At 35.2% G+C, this 24,123-nt stretch overlaps 1 protein-coding gene across 1 annotated transcript; it reads left to right on the forward strand.

The window, feature by feature from the left end:
- The first annotated feature begins 1,242 nt into the window (after positions 1 to 1,242).
- On the forward strand, positions 1,243 to 14,445 carry LOC132555183 (F-box/LRR-repeat protein 20-like). Its single transcript, XM_060219535.1, has 11 exons — positions 1,243 to 1,275; positions 1,682 to 2,032; positions 2,326 to 2,481; positions 2,962 to 3,077; positions 3,997 to 4,076; positions 5,336 to 5,384; positions 5,873 to 6,109; positions 6,517 to 6,735; positions 7,308 to 7,463; positions 8,123 to 8,305; positions 9,207 to 14,445. Exons 2-11 carry the CDS (start codon positions 1,732 to 1,734, stop codon positions 9,339 to 9,341), a joined length of 1,632 nt encoding a protein of 543 aa, XP_060075518.1. The 5' UTR covers positions 1,243 to 1,275; positions 1,682 to 1,731; the 3' UTR covers positions 9,342 to 14,445.
- The last annotated feature ends 9,678 nt before the right edge of the window (positions 14,446 to 24,123 follow it).

The following is a 24,123-nucleotide window of genomic DNA, read 5'->3' on the forward strand; positions in this document are numbered from 1 at the left end:
TCTAATGGTAGATCTTGTTGAGATGTGTCTGGACTTCTGGTGGTGGAGGGGGTCTTTGTCTTCTTTTCCTGCCGAATATCCAGACTGTCTTTCTATGATTTCTAATTTTTAGATTAGGGGAAATTTATAAGTCCTTTCCTAATAGCGAAAAAAAGAGACACAGGGGCCACATGTTGTGTTTAATTCGGGGCTATTCGGGCTCCTGGGCGGCATTAAGCGCCTACTCTTGTTATCGATAACTACAGGAAGATCTTTTTCGTGCGAAGTTAGATAATTCTCACACAGGTGTACGTCTTCCAATAGGTCGGACTGGGATTTTATATCAACACTCAATTCTGGAAACAAGTATACCGAGATGTTTGTCAGGAGGATGGACGGACTGACAGTTTTCAGGTTTATTAATAGCGTTTCAGATTTGTTAGGATTAAATTCGACCAACCATTTCATTGACCATAATATCCTTTATCCAGTAACTTCAATTGTGGCTGAAATGTTATTTTCTAACTTTCTTGATCTGCTTGAAATCCTGAAAGGCATTTTCAAAAAGTCTGATTTTGGTAGATTTTCTCCTGCTGCAGTATAGGTACCACGACATACATATGTTGATATAATCTCGTATTGTGTCCCGCTTTGGGTTGTATTTTGAGTAAATTGATTGGACCAGTTAAGATAGACTGGAACATGGGTAAAATAGAAAGTCTTCTTCACAAGAACTACAAATGTCAGTCGAACTGAAATTGTCTCATAGTTCTAAGCTCCATATGGAGCTTTGCAAAATTGTCACTGTGAATCCATACCTGTTCTGTCCAGTCTAATCTATCAATTTATAAACGTGTTAATTGCACGCATTTTACCTCGGTGTTGTGTAATGGTTAACTTATTTCAAGCATATAGGCCTGATTACTTTGTACTTGAAGAGTTTGCAAGTGTCCCCCCCCCCACCCCTCCCCCCTACCCCTTCGTCTTGTCACCTAATTCATACTTAGTTTGGCAATTGATTATCACTGGTTTCCGTGTCCGTTATCGGCTCTATACTACAATTTTAGTTTGTACTTGTCTGCGTTAGCAGAGCGTTTGAACGAAAGACTTCTTATCAAAGCATTTTACAAACGTCGAACTCGGAAGTGAATTAATTATCTATTTTTAGAAAAGACAACATTCTATAAATAACTTACCTCGTATAAAAGGTAGAATAATCATTAGGTCATACATAAATACATAGACTTTCAGCCTATAAGGGGGAATCCAACAATTTCAGTTAGCACAAAAAGTATGGTAAGTAATCACTCACTTGTATCGTTTAATTATGCCCGGTGTTAACTATTATTAAAAAACGGTGTTCAGGTGTTTGCACTCTGACTAGACAACCTGGCGTTTAAACATTTATGTCAATCTATTCTAACCATAGGACTTCACTTTATGATTGTAGGTGATATAGCGTAGGTATATCATGTATTTTACGTATCACAAATCTTATATAAGTTAATGGAAAAAAAAGAAAGATAACTTTTCCTCTTTTTGTCAACCTTGGGTTCAAAGTCTTTCTGTACTGAGAAAAGCAGGGAATGGTGAGGAGTGTTGTAGCAAAGTTATTTTTTATCAATAGAACTTACCTATTGGACACAATTTGTGTGTTTGTTGACAATATGCATAGAAATTTACATCAAAATTTATCATTCAGAATATCTGACCAGAAGCATCTCTGATGACCTGTTGGTGAACTTGTTGAAAATGGTGAAGACTCTACATGATATGTGCTTGAACTGTGTCCAGAACCGCTTGGACAAAATACCAGATGTTGGACGACGTCTTCCAAACATACACAAAGAAATCCTACTTGAGAGACTGGTGAATCATGACATCCTTACTGAGTGTTACTTCAAGTCAGTACAGAAATATTTGTTTGTGAAAAATCTTAGACATGTGACTCTATACAAAAGCAATCAACTTACTGATGCCATGTTAAAGACACTGGGAGAACAATGTCCAAACATTCATCAGCTCACCATACATATGTGTACCAATATTACAGGTAAGTCTAGAAATATATATCAGGTGTGTATTCCACAAGTTGTATGTGTTCCTACACACAACCTCAAATGGGGATTTGGGGTCTTTTATTACAGGATGAACAATCAGACAGCATTTATTGGCATTACTTTTTTATATGAACTACCGTTGGTATGATAGAAATGGATGAACTTATTAACAGGTGTAGGCTTAATACATTGGTCTCCAAACCATCAATATTGGTCAACAAATCATCCAGCTGAGAAAAACTTGCTGTATGTAATTAAATGATTTGTTGATACTTCTGCTTCACAGACGTTGGCATCAGGGCTGTAACAAAGACCCAGAAAGAGTTGGTTGTTCTCAAGCTGAGGAAGCTGGCAGCCTTTACTGGGAAAGGTCTAGATCCTCTCAAGTCTCCCAAATTACAGACTCTAGACCTCCGTGGCTGCAATGCTTTAACTAATGAAGGTTAGTATTAGCCTGTATTTCTACAGTAAATATAATTTATTGACTACACTATGTTAATTTGATAAAAATATACATGGATTTTGAAGATGCAACTTTATATAAATTTCAAGAACAAAGGCCTGCTTCATGTACCTTTTTATTAAGTTTGGAATTCTCTGTACAATGTTTCAATCATTAAGTGCATGGCCCAGTTTACAAATGTTTCAGGATCTAGAAAGCTGACTATTTAAAATTTCATATGAGATTTTAACCTGAGAAAATCTTGAGTAATAATTGTGGAAATAAAATGAAAATGTAACAAAGGATATGGAAAGAAAGATTTTCATTGATATATCATTTGATTTGAAGTTTGAAGAAAGCATACATACATAAACCATGTGTTGTAGGGTTGCTAGACAGTATCATAATGTTTGCTGCCATATTTGATTTGTAGGTATGGTGTAGAACTAAAAGGTAAAATTTGTTTACTCTCTATTTCAGCTGTTGAGACAGTGACCAGAAACAACCCTACCATTTCTTGTCTAATAATTGATGACTGTGGCCAGCTTTCTGCTAACGTGTTTGCCTCAATAGCACAGACACTTAAATACAATCTGGTAGGACATTTTTTTCTATTATTATACCCTCTACTTAGGTAAGGTGGGGGGTCGGGGTTGTGTCTAAGGTAACCACTTTGTGTGATTTTGCACTTTGCATCTGTGTGTGCATCCATGATAATTTGTGTTCAAGATATCTCATGAACCTCTGAACAGATCTGGTTCACATCAGTACCATAGCATCATAACACTAAGACCTTCACCTGATTAGATTTTGGTTGTCATTGGTTAAGGTTAAAGGTCAAAGGTAACCATCGATACCTTAGAAAATAAAAAGCTTAAGTACAAGATATCTCATAAACCCTGGAATAGATTTGGTTCATATTCACACCATAGCTTTAAGCAGCCAAAGTCCACACCAAATTAGATTTTTGTAGTCAAGGTCAAAAGTTTGGTTTATATTTGGTATGGTTTATTGTTGCTTCACATCCCATTAACAGCCAGGGCCATTTAAGGATGTGCCAGGTTGGGGTGGTGGAGGAAAGCCAAGTTCCAATGAAAATACCACCTACCTTCCATCAGTACCTGGTGACTGCCCCATGAAGGTCTTGAACCTGTGACCCAGAGGTAGAATACCCTCGGGTAGTAGCGATAAAGACGGTCCAACACCTTAAAAACATAAAGTCAAAGGTCAAAAGTCATCCTCAACAACTTTGAAAATAAAAAACTTGTGTACATCAGATGTACCCTGTATATGATTAAATACATACAAGAAATACATAGAAAATTAAAGAGCCACTTCCTTATTTGTGTGAGGAATCAAATTTTTGGAAAGACCACGTAAAGGATATAATTGTGATAATTACTGTTGTGTGTCACTTGCTAAGTCTCTTAAAACCTAGAATTGTATTACTGGTACTTTGTCCATGGCCTGTTGGTGTAAGTTGCTTCAATTTTCATTTTTTCTTTTGTTTTATAGGAAGAACTTGATGGATGTCCACGGCCAATGACAAATGAAAATGTCACTGCTCTAGCTAGATATTGTCCTAACCTGAAAAGGTAACAATGACATGTAATATGTAAAGAGTTAAATGTGGATTTCTCTTTGTTAATCTTTGTTTATAGTGAATCATTAATAGATGAAGCATCAGTGACATGGACTTGTAGGGAATTTGTTGTAGGTGGTGTGGTGACTAACTTCAGTTTATTAGCTCAGTCTGATTGAATCAGCTTCACTCCTTCAGGGATTTTTATCAAATTTCACCCACTTTCAAAACATTTTAAATACCTTGCTCAAATTTGAGTTTCAAGGTTGTTGGGTCAAGGTCAAGATCACTTACTATTTTGAGAAAATCATTTTCAGTGGTCTTCTGCCTTCACATCTTACAGGATTTTGATCACACCTCCACACTTAGAAATGACCTGAACACATTATCACTTATCAGTGATGAAACTGCTTTGTCAGATGGTAATACTTATTTGTTGCAATGTTCTCTTAAAACTGGTTATAATTTGGTTGTATACTTCCCATTTTTCCCCCAATGAACACCAAACAGCACCATCTCTATAAATCATTACATTGTAATAGCTTCTGGGGAACATGTATCACTTTAGTAGTTATCAGTATGCTTGTTCAAATCTTTTGATTATAATTTTATATCAGATGTCTGATATTAAGATAGAAACCCAATATTTGTAAAGGTTCCGTCTCCTGATCAGAAATCAAAGATACAAGTAAAATTTTGACATGCAGAATAGATGTGTCTAATCATCATTAACCTTTCCAAATACATTTTACACTGTTTTGAAATTCAGGAAAGGAAGATAAGATCTTGACATTGATACTGATAGTATTTTGAAATCTTAATTTTACAGCTGCTGATACCTTCTGAAATTGGGAAATTATAGCAAAATATACTGCAAAATTCAGAAGGTGGTTTTGATTTTTTTCATCTTTTTGGGAAAATAATGATTTTGGTTAGAGGAAACAACCTATTTTTGCTGCTAAGATAAAGATTGAAAAAAGATTCAAAATTTATTTTGCTTTGCTAAAAGAAAATAAATGAGTATTTGTGCCATTTAAAATAGTCTTGTAATATTGATAAATACAAACAATGAATGTAGATAATAGATATTACATATATTTATATTTCTCACAAAAGAATACTTACCTGATAGGTATTAAATCAAGAGTACATATCACCCCTGGAAAGGAAATCTACTTATGTATAAATTTTGACTATTTTCTGTTTTTACTTGGAATTCATATACTTCATTTGTTTAAAGATTTTGATTTGTATACTTCAATTTCATTTCAGCTTAAATCTTCTTGGCAGTTCTAAGTTAACAGGAAATGCATTACTTGAGGTAAACATTTACTAATCATGAAGTTTTAAAAACAGATTGCATTTACAAATATTTTTGTAAACATGACAATATATTACTTCAACGGAAGACCAAATATTAAGAAATTGATACCACAATTAAAATTTGCTTTGTTTTTATTAGACTATGATTTTAATTAAATTAAAAAGTTTTTCTATTTTCAGTTAACTTCATGAATGTAATTTGCATCTTTTTTGGAACTCAATGAAAACATAAATAATTTTCATTAGCTGAAAAATACAAGTTCCAAACTAAGGTTTTAAAATGTGGTTTAACTAATTAAGGGATAATGGTCAGTTACACTGCAAGGCTCATACTGTTCTGTCAGTGTTCTAGCTGTATCAAATGATTAAGTACATGCGTGCTACCAGATACTTGAATATATATTGATAGCAGTTCTACCAGTTGTTTTCGTGTTTAAGGCTTTGGTACATGTATAATAACCGGTACTGTACTTATGTACTTAACAGCTATCCCAGGGATGTATCCGGATGGAATCTCTCGACCTCTCTTACTGTTATGGCTTACAAGAATCTCCAGACAATGAGTTCCTCTGGACACTGCCTACCTCCCTCACTAATCTCTCTCTGTGTGGGGTCATGCTGTCAGATGAAGCTTTGCTTGTGGAAACTTTACAACGGTTGAAGCGTCTTAAGTCAGTCCGACTATGTGGTATTCCTGCCCTCAATGATAAAACACTTCCAAAGGTACATCTGAAACAAATATACATGTTTACATTTAAAAAGTTTGACATTTTGAGAAAAAATGTGACTATTTGTATATTTAATTGATATGTTTTCCTTGTCGAGGGAACAGTAATGATGAGGTTGTCTAACTAAGATAATTTTAGGTAAAGTTCTTAGCATCAAGCATGTACTTGAAAAATTATCTTGAAGTGAAATCATATACATCAGGTGAATGAATTTCTATCCTACTCAAACAGAGGTCATACATATTTCAAATAGTAATAGATTTACACATTACTTCCTACCTGAGCTAGAGAAAGGGGCTTTTGTATACTATAATTACAAGTAATTTTTTCTGCCATTGACAAAGACCATATTATTCTGTGATATAACCTGTGTAAGCATTGATTTTATCTGGTTTGATATAGATTCTGCAGCATCTAGGAGGAAACCTGGAGATGATAGATATCAGTGGTTCACGAACCCTAACAGACGAGGGACTGGCAGCTGTAGCTACATACTGTACAAGTCTGAGGGAGCTTGACCTTAGTATCTGTAAAATGTTGAGTGGTCATACACTGTTACCCCTTCTACGTGACACAGAGAGAGCGCCACTTCTTAGAAAGGCTTTCTTTAGTGTTCAAAAGGTAAATTAACTCACAGAAATATGTAAAGATTTTGTTTTCAAATACTCTTAAGGCATTTTTACAAGTAAAGTAAAAAGTTTGCATACCAACAGCTGGTGAATTTCTTTCTGAAATATTAACTTGGTAATGTATAAAAATAGACATACTTCAAAGTTTGATAATTTCTCATAATCATCAAAAGTTGTTTGATTAAAAGTGATTGTTTTAGGTATTACACAAAAAGCGAAATGGAAAATTTCTTTACTTAATCAGGAAAATGTTGAAATTTTTGGCTCAAGAGAGTATGATAGAAATTTTTACACAAGAGAGTATGATAGAAATTTTTACACAAGAGGGTATGATAGAAATTTTTACACAAGAGGGTATGATAGAAATTTTTACACAAGAGGGTATGATAGAAATTTTTACACAAGAGGGTATGATAGAAATTTTTACACAAGAGAGTATGATAGAAATTTTTACACAAGAGAGTATGATAGAAATTTTTACACAAGAGAGTATGATAGAAATGAAACTGTAGATAACAATAATGGATGTCACAATTCATAACTACAATGTTGTTTGGTTGTTAGATAGAGGAGGAGGTTTTGATGGCTGTCGTAGAAAACTGTCACAATCTGGAAAAATTTGACGCAGCAGGCATGGAGACTTTGTCAGACCAAATGTTGATTACAATGGCCGTAAACTGTCCTCGGCTGATGCACATCGGAATTAAAGGCTGTAAACAGGTACAGACAACCCCTGTTGACTTACATTAAATGTGGATAATTATCTTGTTTATGAAAATGACTCTACTTTTGTCAGGATATATGCAAATTAAAAACAGCAATCATTTACTTGCTGAAAAGTGTAGCTTTTGATATTCTCTTTTTGAAGACAAAAACATATACCTTCAACTTTAGAATGATTCGAAGCTATATAGTGCAGTGGTTTGATTGTAACTGTGAAATTGGAAAAATGAAATCTGAAGATCAGTGCTGTTGACAATTAATATATCATCTCATCCTCAATATTCGAAGGGTAACACTCACTATCATTCTCTGCACTCCTGGAACATGTTGTGGCAAAATTGAAGGCACAAGCAAAGTAATATGATTGAAAATGGGTTCCAGGTGGAAAAAAAATTGACGAATCACAAGCTAATGTGCTCATTTGAAGATTACAAAGGAGCGACACCCAACTTCATAATGATTAAAACAGATCGTTATGTAGTGCCATTGTCCACCATTCTTTAGTCTTTCCCTTAGTTCAAAAGTACACAAATAACATTTACATTGTAGATATGTAATTTTGGGGATTTATTTCACTTTTCTTAAATTTCAGACTTATTTACAGCTTTATAGAGCCATGGAGTTCTGTTTATCATTATTGATAAATCTCTGTTTAGGTGACAGATGCTGGGGTATGTGAGATAGCTAGACACTGTCCTCTGAAGTATGTGGTGTTGTCTGGGATACAGGCTATAACGGACAAAACAGTATTTACTGTGTCAAACCACTGTCATAACCTGGAGGAAATCTATCTCAATGGCTGCTTGAATGTGTCCCCAACAACAGTCAATTATCTAGTTGTAAGTATATTATTATTTTCCTTACATCTTCATCAACTCTCTCACAAAACTATCACTTTTTTTCACCATAAAACTTAATGCATGTACTTCACTGCAAAAATTAATTAGTTTTGTTTGCTTGTTGATATTCTCCTATTGTTTCTGCAAAAGTTCCTTCACGTTTTTTTTATAAATGTACATTATTTGAACCACAAGTATTTTCAGAAAATACAAGTAGCTGAAGTAGAAATGTTTGGCAGTTTTCATATCACAGAATACTATTATCGTTACATAGTATTGCCCTTTGTTGTCATTACATGGCATCATGTGCATATTTTGTTTCGGTCAACTATTTTTCCAGAGTTATGGCCCTTGAACTGAGAAAATTGCAAGAAGTTATGTTTCTGCTCATTTTCTCAGGGCATTCACAGACACATCTAGTTAATATATCTGTCTAGAAATTCCTACTAAGTAGACAAAAAATTTGGATGTGGAACCTCTCAATGTTTATATCTATTCTTGAATCAAACTAAAGTTTCTGTGTTAAAAACCCTTTACACTAGAAGAATAAATGAACTGTACATCTATATAGATCCGTGTGTATTTTGTTTATCCAGGCTTATCTTGATTTGCAGGTTATTGGTAGCAAGTTCTCTTTGATCAAAATTAACTTCTGATTAAATCAGATATAGCATGTTCATTAATAACTTAACATGTTATAGACGTTCCATTCAAAATAGAAAGTGCTTAGGTTATTCTATATGATCTGTTTAAATGAATTGTCACAAAAAAGTCATTCAACCCATCCCAATGAGAAATACTTGGAGAATCATGAAGTCAGTTAGAAAATTTTAAAGATACAATAAAAATTTTGATTAAGATATTTATCGTTTAAGATTATTCAGTTATTGATGATTTGCAGGACAGCTGTTTACCAAGAGTGTACGTCCAGCACAAGACACCTAACCTTGTGTCTGACCACATTATGGGCAAGAATATAGACACAGGAGAGTTCTGCAGGATGGACCTGATGCAGGATGGTGGAGGTGCCAGGTAGTCATTTGATCAGTACTCGTACAGAATATTGACACCGGGTTGTTGTAAAGGAGGATGTTGGAGGTGCCACTTAGTCATTTGATCAGTACTCGTACAGAATATTGACACCGGGGTGTTGTAAAGGGAGGATGTTGGAGGTGCCACATAGTCATTTGATCAGTACTCGTACAGAATATTGACACTGGGGTGTTGTAAAGGAGGATGTTGGAGGTGCCACATAGTCATTTGATCAGTACTCGTACAGAATATTGACACCGGGGTGTTGTAAAGGAGGATGTTGGAGGTGCCACATAGTCATTTGATCAATTTTCGTACAGAATATTGACACCGGGGTGTTGTAAAGGAGGATGTTGGAGGTGCCACATAAGTCATTTGATCAGTATTCGTACAGAATATTGACACCGGGGTGTTGTAAAGGAGGATGTTGGAGGTGTCAGAAACCCATTTTATCCAGATTCATACAGAACTTTGTGTTTTAGAATGGACTTGAGTGTGTTAAATCAGTCATCAAATGATACATTATATGCCAAAAATTATTACAAGTCACAAATTATGAATTTAATCAAAAGTGCATTATAATTAACACTTGTACTTTAGCAGACACCAGGACAACAGCTTTACCTAGTATTTGAGCCATTATGAATTAGCACATTAGAAACACTAATAGTAGATACGAATTCAAAACTGACTATAAATGCCACCAAATGGAGTTAAAAAGTGGCCTTTATACAGAGGTTGATATATTATAATTTGAACTGCACTGTTCCTTAAACTAATGGCCATTATAGGCAGATGTTTGTGTATTCAGTTGGCCTTTAAACCAGATGTGAATGTATTTTGTAAGTTTATAATCAATTTTGAGCTTAAGGTTGAACAAACTGAATGAACACTTTGAGAAGTAATTTTTCATATAATCCTATATTAAGTTTTCTACAATGATAGTAACCAGGGTTCGAAATTAACTATATACAACTAGCAAAATGCCAGCTAAAATCTGATAATTGCTAGCTGGAAAATGATGAAGTAGCAAAATTTTGCGAGTGGAAATGAAATAATCTGCCACAAAATGCCTTTCTCCGTCTGCCTTTAAATGAGTAAATAGGTTACAAACGCTAAAGTGACATAGATTATCAATACATTCGGAATTCCTCCAGTTTTTCCTTTGATAGTTATGTGTAAACCGAATAAAAAGTTGTCTTGGAAAACCCTACGATTTCTGTCTGCTCATCATGTGAAACGCGACATATCAGCTATGATAACGAACTTTTCAAAAGGAAAGCATCTGACAGTGCTTGCGATGACCACGACAATAGTCAACAGCCAGAGCCTGGCCCTTCTGAAAAAAAAATCGTCGAAATCGGGGCACGTTTCTCTTGACGCTGCTGATATAAAATCACTGCCAAAACCACGTGCATATACGGCAGCTGTCAATAGGTGGTGGGTTGAGGGACAAAGAAAGAAACGACCCACCTTCTGCCAGTAGTGTATTTGACTTAGAATGGAGTGGAATGATCTTTGGGGAAATTAAAAGAACTGAATTGCATGGCATTGGTAAATAAAATACAACAAAGTCCAGAACTCTGTTAAATAGTTGTCTTCATAATAATTTAAAAGTCCAGAACTCTGTCAAACAGTTGTCTTCATAATAATTTATTGAAATGATCGATAATGTGAACAATTTGTTAAATAATATAAATTTGGGTACAGTTACATTAATAAATGGATCTGATCATATGAGAGTCAGATTAGATGTAGCTCATACATGAAAAAAAGAAAACTGATTAAGTCAAAGTTTATATAGATTTAAAATATTGATACAGGTAGCAATCAGCCATTCTTATCCAATGTCTTGGATATCTTTTCCAATATCACTCAGTTCCTGAAAAACTCAATATATCAGTAAATAAAAGTTAAACTTATTCACAAAAAAATTGCTAGTTCATCATTTTTGCTATTGGAAATTTTAGGCACTAGCAATGGTTTTCTAGTGACTAAAAAAGTTAATTTCGACCCCTGGTAACTTATCAGAACTTCCCATGATTATGTCATTTGACAAAGTGTCAACCAAGAATGTATAATGCATACATCTCAGATATGGTGACCATTTATACAGTATAAACTATATTATGGGGAGGATAAAGAAAGACAAACGGGGCTAGACTACAATATTTACCATGCAACATTTATTGAAAATCTTCACTTTAGAATTTTCATCATTTTGTTGTTTTAGATGTGTTCACCCAATATTCACTTAATCTGAATGAGGCCTGAATATGTAATATTGATGCAATTAAGAAAGTAATTGCATGAGTTTTGTGCACATGTTAAGATAAAGCTTCAAAATGGAGCAAAAGTATGTATGGCAGATGTATTTCAACTAAGGGAGTGCTAGTTGTAGTACACATTGCTATAGTCGACAGTATGGCACTATAGATTACAACTGAGTAACAGATGCATTAATGCAGTGTTTACAATCTCTAACATATCTGGTCATAGCACTTGAAAATCAATGGTGACATGGTGTCTTAAAGGCTCATCCAGGCGAGTGGGCATATAATCCCTTCTGTTGTATTGTTATCATGTCTGTATGTATGTAGATGATGTTCTATGTTATGTTTGATCATTATTTTTCCCATATGAAAACCAAAACCTGATTTTGAATTTTTCAAATACTGAACAAATTCAAGAAATATCAGGTGATTTTCTAAGATGGAAGGAGTTCATTCCAGGTGGACCTGACAGTAATCAGGTGATCTGGAGTCGCGGTTCATTATGTTACCACTTTATTATAAACAATCAAATCATTTATTCAATTATTATGTACACTTAAAATTGTTTTTAAGGTTGAACCTTTGAAATTTTGTTATGAAAAAGCAGCAAAATATTGTTGATACAGCTATAACAAACGAACCAAGTATTGGCATTATAAAGGAGTGGGTGATATACAGATGGCATTACATACAGAGTTGTTGTGAGAAAAAGGAACCAGAATATTGATCAATGAGATATAACATATTGAAGTTTGATATATTTCCCATTACCATTTTTAAAAATAATGATCTATTTATATACCCGGTAATGTAATATATATTGTCATGACGCTCAATTTTTTTTATCAAAAATATTAATTTTTGATTGTGCATGATTTTGTGGAAATCTCTCAAAAACCACTAACTCGCCTCAATTTCCAATTGATCGTCACATTTTGGACTCATGAATTTGTGAATTAAAGACAAAATGAACAAAATTAAACCCCTCAAGAAATTACATGTGATGATTTTTAGCTCACCTGGTTGGAGGGACTGGTGAGCTTATGCCATGATGCAGCTTCCATTGTCTTTCCACTTTTTTTTTTTTTTTATTAAAACTGCTACTAGTAAGATAGACTGCATAGAATTTGGCCAAATTTGATAAGAAGCATCCTTGAGGAAAAAGAAACCAAGTTTGTATAAATATTTGTTCTTAAACCCCCAGGGCCTTGAGAGGTGGGGCCCAAATAGGGTAATTTAGCTAGTTCATTAAATTCCATCTTCTCTGAAAATGATTGAATTTTGTCCCAATTTGGTTTGAAGCATTCTTTGATGAAGGGAAATCAGTGTTGTATAAATGGTGAGCCTCAACCTGTGGGGCAGTAGGAATGGGGCCCAAGAGGGGAAATAGAGAATTGTGTTTTAAAAATTCTTTCTTTTTACCATAGATATCAGGATTCTGGTCTGAAGCATTCTTTGGTGAAAGGGAATCAATTTTGTATAGATGGTGGGTTGGGGCTCTCTTGGATGGGGCTGAATAGCAAATATTCTCTTAAATTCTGTCACGATTACATCTGAAGCTTATGTAGATGAAAGGAACCTAATTTTGTATCAACTAGGAGATGTTGGGACCAATAGGAGAAATGTAAGATCTTATAAAACCTTCTCTGTTCAGTTTGGTCTGAAGTAATTTTTAAGAATGGTGAATCTGAATTCAAGGCCAGGGTCAAATAGGAAAATCATTTCAGAAATTATTTATTATATTTGAAAGTGTTGCTCAATGACAGTATAGCTGAATTATCCAGGTGAGCGATGCAGACCGCTTTGGCCTCTTGCTCAGTACACATTTGTACAACTGTATTGTTAATGTAATGTGAAATATATATCCTAAAACATTTGTATATAAACGTTATTTATTTTACACCAACTGCAAAACAAGCTATCAACTTATATTAATCACTCTTGTTGGTCCATGTGGAAGCATGTGAGGGGTTTAATGTTGGAAGAAACCAGAGTTCCAGGAGAAACCCTATATAGTCAGGCAGGTAACCCCACGCCTTATTACGTCCACTTAGGAAATCAGATCCTTAGTGAATGGTGAGTGTGTTTCACTGTGCCACCTGACCACCCGTATATATAAATAAATATAGACATTTGATATTTGTCAATATTTTGCTCAAATTGGAAATTGGTAATTAGGCCTAATGGTTGCTAAAATATTGAGTACAGTTGAATAGGTCTTTGTAGAACATGTTTGAATTTCAGATGAATTTACGTTATGATTTGTGATTATTTTTTAGTCTACCATCATCAGATGTTGGGCTATTCGATTCATCCTCTGTCTGTGTCTGTCGTTCGTTCGTCTGTCGTCTATTCGTAAACACTTTTCCTTTGTGCTTGTTTGATTTTAAGACTGATTAGAAAAAAAGGCGGGCAGGCAGCCATCTTGGATTTCAACAATGAAAGATTGTTATTGCAATTTCTTAAGATGAACTCAATAGATCTCTCTGAAATTTCGAATGTAGGTTTGTCTTTGTCTCTAAATGTGTAATGGTTGACAGGCGACCATCTTTGATTTGGCAGTTAAAGATTATTATTGCTTTTTCTTCAGAGGAATCTTTAAATTTTGTATAATTTATACCAAAAACAGGAGAGAAGAGAAAAGAAGGGAAAAGATCTAACCTTTAAGGAACAAATAAAGATCAAACAATGGTGGGCTCCAAGATCCCTCTGGGATCTCTTGTTAGTTATTATTGTAAGTCATTGTAGATTCTATTTTATTGCTAACACAATCTTTTATCTGTGATATCTATATTAAATCTATATAATGGAATAAAGTATATACTTACATTGACATTGTCTGTGTTGCAGCAAATCCTTTTTTGTCTTGTGCAGCCCTCAATACATATGACGTTTTCTGTGTAAACAATACTGTATTGTAATGATAAATTAGTGTATTTTAATGATAAACAACAGTTAGGAATTTATAAATAATGTTGCAGATCACTCTCACACAATCTCGGAACTCCTATTCTTTTAATTCTCTCATGACCTCTTTCTCTTACACCAGTGCTTGTTCTCCTACCATCAACATATATTCTTCTTACAACTCCCCCTCTCTGTCTCTCTCTCACCGTGTCTCGAACCATCTCCTCATACACCCTCTCCTTTTTATCTTTTCTCTCGATCTCCCCTTCCTCTTCATTACTTTCTCTCGATCACACATTTCTAAGGGAGTTGAGACCACAACTGTCGTTAAAAAGGAGTGTCCAATCAAAGGTAGTCTATCTAGATACCTGCTATGTTTGAACACACCTGTCACAGAGGAGTTTTTTTACAATTAAAGATGAAGGTTTAGTATTGGTACACCATACCACGGGATGGCCAATTATGGTTCGTGGGACCTTTTATTACACGGTGGTATGTCTTACACCTGCGTTTGATTTTTAAAAAAGAACTATTTTTCAACAAACAAATACCAAAAACACACTGCGTTTCTACGAGATGTTCACGACTCCAAAAATATGATATAATGCTATATGAACAGTTCACTGAATAGATCTTTCTCAAAGTTCTTCGTCCCAAGTTGTGCAGTTTCGATTTTGGAACTGACAAGTAAAAACGAAATTGCTAACCGGCGGCCATCTTTGATTTTGACATTGCAAGTCAGTTATCGGTATTTCCTCATAAGTGCTTGATGGATCTTCAGCAAATTTAATATGTAGTGTCCCCTCTGTCCCTAGTTGCCAACTTGAACATGTCGGTTTCTAGGTCCTAAGTTGTACGCCTTTGATTTTGGAACTAATCAGAAAAACAAAATGACTGAGAGGCGGTCATCTTGGATTATAATATGAAGTATATTTCTTGGTAAATACTGCATATAACACTCATATTTCATACGTAGGTTCATACGTTGTACCTAGTTGTGCACGTTTGATTTTTTAAGACTAACCAGTCAAAACAAAACGGCCGACATGCTGCCATCTTGGATTTGGCAGTTATAGATTAGTTTCGATATTTTTTTGAGGAATTTCACGTAATTAAAAACAAAACTGAGGAAAAAAAGAGAAAAGAAGGGAACAGATCCAAATTAAAAAAAAAAAAAAAAAGAAAAAAAAACAAAGATCAAACAATGGTGAATGCTAAGATCCTGTGGGATCTGATTTTTCTCAGGACCAGTAGTTCGTTTTTTACTATGATCAATATACGTGTATTGGAGTGCAAAGATGGACTTGAGAAGTCACTAATATGAAAAATATACCTGAAGAACTGTTTTATTTGTTGGAATAGAATATATCAGGAGAGGTCATAACGACCTTGTCAAGCTCCAAAACTCACTTTTAAATCTTATGACGATTTAGATAACAGATTATCGATCATGTTACAGTCCGAGACTTGTTTTATAATTTTCATTTAAAAATCACAATGTACACAGAAGTGACATTTGGAGATTTGGAGAGTTCGGGTGTTAATTTACGTTAATTTCTGTAGTTTTTACGTACATGTGTGAAAAGCCTAACTTCTACAGAATAAACGGCGAATAATGACGTCCATTATTTTTTCTGCAGATGTAATGCAGTCGATATAGACAATGAAATGTTTAAAATTGATTAATCTTTTACTTAATTTATTTTTCATTTTGATTTTTTTTCAGAGAGATACGTAATATGAATTATCTTTCTTGTAACGTTAAAAATCCTTCAGAGCGGTGGCCGAGATCATTTTATCATGTAGTATTTATCTATTATTTGAATAACAGTAGATAAATACAGAGTTTTAAGTTATGCTATTGTCATGTGATAAGAACTTTTATTACAGTTTTGTTGTTATTCTGCATTTTCATTTGTCACATGGTCACGTGTTTTTATTGATATTGCACTGTAAACCGGATAATTTATCATATTGCACCGCTTTGTTCTATTTTTAATAAAAAGGGAATTTCTTATTACGTCTTTTTTAACCAATCGAAAAAAAAAAAAATCTTCAGCGCCTATCATTTGTGATTGTTCACATGGAGGCAGACGGCCGGCAAGATGTCGGACGGATTTCTGTAATGCTCGCTAAACCCGGCCTCAGTCGATATTTTTTTTTGTACTCCATAACTTTTCGTATCGAACCAATAATAGTGCAATAATTGTAGTATAAATGGAAAGAAAACAAAAATTGTTTGCTTGGTTTAACAACCACTTCAGAACAGACTGGTTTGTTTCTCAGCTTTCTTAGACACACAAATCGTCACGGGATCCCAAGGACCCGACGTGACAAATGCTCCAACCGACGAACATAGCACGACTCCTTCATTTGAAATACATTTTTGTATTGAAATGGATACAGATATGGAAATTATACAATAATTAAATACGCAATGAAGAAAACACGGTTTGATGCCATGGCAAGGTCTGCCAATTTTTAAAGAAATTAGTTGAACACTAAAGAAAATGATTTACAAAAACTCTTCCAAATATTGTCAAATAAAAGTGTTGATCATGGAAAGTAATCATATCTACCACGTTTGAAAGAGATCGTTTGAAAACTTCGAGAGGAGATCTCTGGAAATATAAAGTTAGTGACGGACAGACGGACAACGCCATACCACATTCCGTTCAGTGAAAAGTTTTGATAGGGTATGAAAATGAAGGACAAACAAACATTCACAGTATGTAATCTAATGATAGAATGTTTTGTCTTTCTTTTTATAGAAATAAATTTATTAAAAAAAAAAACCGCTTTCTGACCATGTTTACAGAATTAAAAAAACCCATTAAAAACGAATATTTAGTGATGAGCGAAATGATATATACACAGTGTGTCAACTTGATATGCAAAGTGATTATTAAATTCTTCCAATTTAAATTTCGATAACTGTACTGTTGAAACAAATTGACAGATAATGAGGTGGACGACCGGACGGACTGTCAATTTTTGGAATATATTCAGACATCAGCGTTACTGTTTGTTCGCTGATAACATTGACTAATGGTACGGACTCACAAGCATGCTGTGTTACATAGTTATTCGTTTGCAGGATGTTACAGTTTTATGAAGATCAATAATATCCTCCATATGAACTAGCTTCCGAGATATTCTCCTTTTCTGGTCAATATAGGAATTTTAAAAGCTTCCTTTTATATCATGTCAATTGAACCCATTATCTATCTCGTTGTTATGTACCGAAACGCAGAAAACGGTTTTAATGTTTCTTTTCGACAAGATGATGGCCGTTTGTTGGTCTTCAATACGATAATTACCTAAAGGAAATCGACCTAAGTATGGACACATGTCACTTCAATGACGGCCATAGGTGACCACTCAGTTTATAGCCACAGATGACCCTAGTGACGGCCACACGTCACTGCTAACGGCCAAAACTGACCCTTAGTCATGGCCACACGTCACTCTGTTAATGGCTACAGATAACCCTTAGTCATGGCCACACGTCACTTTGTTAATGGCTACAGATGACCTTTATTCATGGCCACACGTCACTCAGTTAATGGCTACAGATGACCTTTATTCATGGCCACACGTCACTCTGTTAATGGCTACAGATGACCTTTATTCATGGCCACACGTCACTCTGTTAATGGCTACAGATGACCTTTATTCATGGCCACACGTCACTCAGTTAATGGCTACAGATAACCCTTAGTCATGGCCACATGTCACTCTGTTAATGGCTACAGATGACGTTTATTCATGGCCACACGTCACTCTGTTAATGGCTACAGATGACCTTTATTCATGGCCACACGTCACTCAGTTAATGGCTACAGATGACCTTTATTTATGGCCACACGTCACTCTGTTAATGGCTACAGATAACCCTTAGTCATGGCCACATGTCACTCTGTTAATGGCTACAGATGACCTTTATTCATGGCCACACGTCACTTTGTTAATGGGTACAGATGACCCTTATTCATGGCCACATGTCACTCTGTTAATGGCTACAGATAACCCTTAGTCATGGCCACACGTCACTCTGTTAATGGCTACAATTTTGGTAAAACACTTAAAAATCTTTCCATCTATGAAGGATATTTTGATTTACCACCATATCTGGAACTCAAAAACAAACTTGTTGAAAAAGAATCAATATGGCAACTTTTAGCACCGTTCCTCAGCTCCAGTTCAGAGATATTTGAGACGATTCTTGACAGGCGCACGACAGACGACTGTCAAAAAGCGATCGCAGTGGGTAACTTCTTACAGGACTGGACGGAATTTGTTCTGTAGGGTTTTACATGTGTTACCCAATTGTACATGGGAATACCACTAACCACGTGCGATATGCAATACATGTAGATGACAAGTACTTATTCAGGAGATCGTTACTGGATCGCTTATGGTCGTTATTACAGTGACTTGTGAATTTACGTAACATTAGGGCCTTGGCGTGAAAAGTGAGCATTATTTAGGTCACATGTGGTCGTTATTGAAGAGACAAGTGACCGTTATTAAGGTCACCTATGGTCATTATTGGAGAGACAAGTGACCATTACTAAGGTCACCTGTGGTCGATATTGGAGAGACAAGTGATCATTACTAAGGTCACCTGTGGTCGTTATTGGAGAGACAAGTGACCATTACTAAGATCACTTGTGGTCGTTATTTGAGAGACAAGTGACCATTACTAAGGTCACCTGTGGTCGATATTGGAGAGACAAGTGATCATTACTAAGGTCACCTGTGGTCTATATTGGAGAGACAAGTGACCATTACTAAGGTCACCTGTGGTCGTTATTGGAGTGACAAGTGACCATTACTAAGGTAACCTTCGGTGATTATTGGAGTGATAAGTGACCATTATTAGGGTCACTTGTGGTGATTATTGGAGTGACGAGTGACCATTATTAGGGTCACTTGTGGTGATTATTGGAGTGACAAGTGACCATTATTAGGGTCACTCGTGGTCGTTATTGGAGAGACAAGTGACAATTATTAGGGTCATCTGGGGCTATCATTGGAGTGACAGGCGGCCATTACTGGAGTGAGTTATGACTGTTATCAGAGTAACACTTGACCGTTATAACAGTCAGCTTTTATAGAAATCATGTGACCGTTAAAGGCCTCCCCTTTTTACCTATCACTTTGGCTATTCTTCGCCCTTCCCTTGTGTATTTAATATACCAATACTCACTTTCCCCTGATGTGTTCCCAATGAAACGGGTCGCAAGTCTTTATTAGAAAACATGTGATCAGAGTTTTTTAATGGTGATGCGAGACTGGAATTTCATCACTGGTAAAATCATCTAAATGTGGTGTCGAGAAAATGAACTAAAGCAAAGGGACCGGGTATCTATAATATCACTGTACATGACAAATCCAGTCACTGAAACGCCTTCTCCATGATACTGTAACTTTGATCAGATTTCAAGCGTATCGATGATAATATTTCGATTTTGATGTAGTCTTTGTCCCCGAAAGGTCAAATGGATCCCCTTTTTAACAAGCATGTGCTGTCATGATGTAAATTCAAGAACGGCTGAAATATACGATATTTATGTTCTGAAGTATAAAAAACAAATAATCTCTTCTGGTGATATCAATTTGTAAATGGTATCCGTTATATAGTACAGGAGAGACAATTTAAAGTCTCATTAAAGAAATTAATTCGTGTCAGATGAATGGCTGACTCACACTATCGTAAGGAACTGGCCCTATAAGCAGGCACTTCACACTAATACACTAACGAGTCCACTATCCTACCATGCCTTAAGGTTAATATGATCCCATAATCCCTCCCTTATATATATTTGTTTTTCTATTGAAGGTTTACCTGAAGCTGACTTATCACTCACCTGGCGCCAGTGACTGTCATATTGAGACATAACTGTTACCCATTTTCAAACATCTGCAGAAACGTCGTGTTCGATTAGATATGTGTAACGTTACGAGAGTATATGTCCCTTTTCTGTCTGTGATACGTGTAAATTTACTACAAGTATAACTTAACACCTTAATTTGTTTTACTCATATTGTAAATGAAATCTATAGAGATACAAGAACACGTTTGTAAATACATTTTTATATTACTTTTATTGAAAAGGACGAATTATTTTTGTTTTCAAGGTGTATCCATTGCTAACATAAATTTGAACTCATCATATGATACGTTATCAGCCAATCTTTTGTGAGATTTCCCTCCTTCATTATCTTGTTGATTATTATTTTGATAATAATGGGTAGCAGTATATCCACATCAACCATCACTCTTCCTAAGATCATGTACAGCATGTATCCAGTTGTATGAAGAGAGCTAAAACAGGTATTCCATTCCATAAAAACATTGTCTGAATGCAACTGTTTTAATAGGTATGTGTAAAAACACTTAAAAGACATTTTGAAATCAAGACGCTGATAAGTGACACATTTTTTCTGTATTCCGCTGTGACCATAACGAAATAAAAAAAAAATGGTATTTATTTTGATATTCTAGTACGAAGTCGTATATCAACAATATAAAGTTTGGAAAGATTGTACAAAATACACACCCGTGAATAACATGTTTTAATATGAATTTACAACTCCATACAGTATAGCCGAACGACGATTTAACAGTATAACTGTTTTGTTATTATTAGGACGTGTCAATGTTGTAAGACCCATTACCTTTCAAAATAAAATTGGTGACTGAGGAAAATTAAAATCGGCCGATTAAGAAAATAATGTCAAGAAAGGTTTACATTTTGAAACGTGCCACCATTCAAATGAATTCAAATACATTAGGTATGCCTGTGTTAATTTCCATATATACTAGACCCTTTAACAACTGTCGTCAAAGACATTCACCCCAAGTATTTCGTCCTCCAAATGATCGGCACTTCAGCCGTACTATACCTAAGTGGATTATTCATGGTGGCGTCTTTATCTGTGTACAATTGACAAATATTTGTTTGGCAATGACTGTTCTGATAACGCTAACAGCTTATCGGAAACGAAATAAACACTGTCTCTCTTCATTAGCTGAAAATTGCAGAGAAAAGATGTCTGGCACGCAATCCGAAAAACTGAAGTTAATCATCACAGCGTTCCTGCCGCTCAATGCCTGGGAAAGGAATCAACAAACAGATTATCATAGTGAAAAACGAAAGATCACCAACAATTTTTAATTTGCATTCGTCTCTCCGAAGTATACACTGCAGAGACGTCTCTCAAAATATTGTACCAAGAGTTTGTCAAGGTACAGAATATATACTAGTACTATGTTTTGAATACTTATAAAATATAGTATAACGTTTTATATATATATAAAGTGTACGATTTCATTGGTATTGAATTATAAAGTTAGTCTGTTTTAATTCTCTATAGACATTGAAAGATGTGTTCATGCACATATAGACGCCGAACAACACAGTGATGGATATAATAATCTGTGTTATAGGGAACTGTAATCGAAAGGGACTTGTTCACCTGGTGTAGGTGGAGGGAGAAGTGGTGTTCTCTTAACTAACATGTATGGCTTGATCAATTATGACCAATTTCACAAACTTCCACAACGAGGATATCGAGGAAAAAACCCGATACACGACCGAAAGGGCAGCTAAAAGTGGACATAGCAAAAATGCACTGTTCCTATATAAACACGGCATCATACAGCTGTTTCGTCCTTCTAGGAAGGAATCGTGTATCGTCTGTGATGCTGAGGACTTGAATTTTGAAGTCTAGAAGGGGATTGAGGAAACAAAATGCAAAATGACCCCTCAAAAAAAAAGAGGAAAAATCTAGATGAAGAGGCGCGATTACCCTATAAATAACATTAAGTACATTTGTATGGGCAAAGCTTTCGGTCTTTCCTGGGTGTAATATTCTCGAATAGAGAGACGTCTCGAACCGACATGTAAAGCGAAGGGGGCATCAGTTAAGAGATTATCTGCTCTTCTTTAGATATGACAGTGTGATTTGTTCAAACTGGCTGGTGTTTTTGTTTTTGTTTTCTTAAATCTCGCAGTTATGATAGGAAAACTTCGAAGATCGATTAACTACAGAATCATTTCGTTAGAAATGGACGTAAAACTCGTTATATGAATGACTAGATATATACAGAATATTGACGTATAATCAGACGTGTGTTTCGGAAATGTCAGAGAGCCTAAAGCCAAATCTGGTTCTGGAAACCGAGTGCAATCCCATTAAACCGGAAATTCTTTCTAGACCTCCTTTCCCGCCATAGTGTCTTTGTCATGTTTAAAAAATCTGACGTCTGACGTGTCTCACTATCAGAATAGGATCAATTTTACCATTGTTAAATTCATTTCCATTCATATAATAAAATAGTTAAGCTTCCTTATATATTTCTTTGCTATTTGCCGCTGTAGATTGCTTTGATGGATCAATACAGAACCAACTTATTGTACCATATTTGTGTGTTCAATACATCTGCTTGTATCAGGTCGGCGTCCAACAACAGTATTGTATGCCTGTCGTTTCCATATAGGTCGCAAAGACTGAAACCTACATGCAGTAAAACACGCAAGAACCTTTTGGAGACATGGCTATCTAAATACTGATATAAGTTTTAAAGAATGATTTTATCTTAATTATTTATTTTTCCTTGTGATATTGAAAGAGTTAACGGTCGGTTTATTATTATTTTTTCAAAATTTCGAATTTAAAATAAAACATTCTCTTTTCTAAGACAGCAGGTGGCTGTCAGAATTAAACCGTTTCATGGACGGTGCAAACAATTAATACGTCTTTAACTTGTGTTAGATCTCTCACATTTTAACCGCTTCACGTTTCATCGAATATTAACGTATTTTATTGTTTGTGTCATATTTCTCACTGAAAAAACGATCCCACCAAAGATAGCAGATGACTGTCTAAGTGAAATGGTTTCATAAACAAAACATTGAGTGCAAACAAGTCATGTTGAGAAACTTTGTCGATTTCGTTGCTGTAATAGATTGACACGCTCATTAGCATTGAAGCGAACAACTCCCGAAATGAAACCTCAGAAAGGCCGTAGAGAGAATGAGAGACAGAGAGAGAGACAGAGAGAAGCTAAATTCATTCTTTCTATTGGTTTTACCTCGTTAAAAGGGTTTCACAATGTTTACACAGTTCATTTGCACTCTGTCAGTTGTTGAAAGGAGAATTTTCTGTCATCGATCTTATGATTATATCGAATAAACTTCATCATCCTGCCTGGCAAACTGAAGGATGTATTGTTTTGGATATTTGACGGTTAGTTGGAATGTGTAAATATTATGCAAAACAACATAACAATTGGTTTAAACCATATCAAACGAACTTCCGGTTTCACTGTATAGTTTTCACAAGTTCATAATGAAACGTTTACATTGTACTGGTTTGACATGAGGTTTCTTCATGATCGTTTGTACTTCTCATCTGACACGTAAACATTTATATTTCCTCATTATTTATTGAGCTATTTTTCACTGCTTTTCTAACAAAACGAAAGAATGCCACCTTCCAGAAAGATTAAGGTGTTGTACACATGGATAGAAATGGATTTGCCAGCACACACAGCACAGTCACAGTGTCATCTCGCAGATAATATCCAGATACCCT

This window comes from Ylistrum balloti, unplaced genomic scaffold (genome assembly GCF_031769215.1).
Source record: "Ylistrum balloti isolate Yb309-2 unplaced genomic scaffold, AGI_CSIRO_Ybal_v1 Utg370458, whole genome shotgun sequence".
NCBI classification, from domain to species: domain Eukaryota; kingdom Metazoa; phylum Mollusca; class Bivalvia; order Pectinida; family Pectinidae; genus Ylistrum; species Ylistrum balloti.

Coding starts and splice junctions, on each gene's coding strand:
- LOC132555183 (XM_060219535.1), top strand. CDS start 1,732: ATGGTGAAGACTCTACATGATATGTGCTTGAACTGTGTCCAGAACCGC. Junction 2,482..2,961: donor CAATGCTTTAACTAATGAAG/GTTAGTATTAGC, acceptor TCTCTATTTCAG/CTGTTGAGACAGTGACCAGA. Junction 6,110..6,516: donor ATGATAAAACACTTCCAAAG/GTACATCTGAAA, acceptor GGTTTGATATAG/ATTCTGCAGCATCTAGGAGG.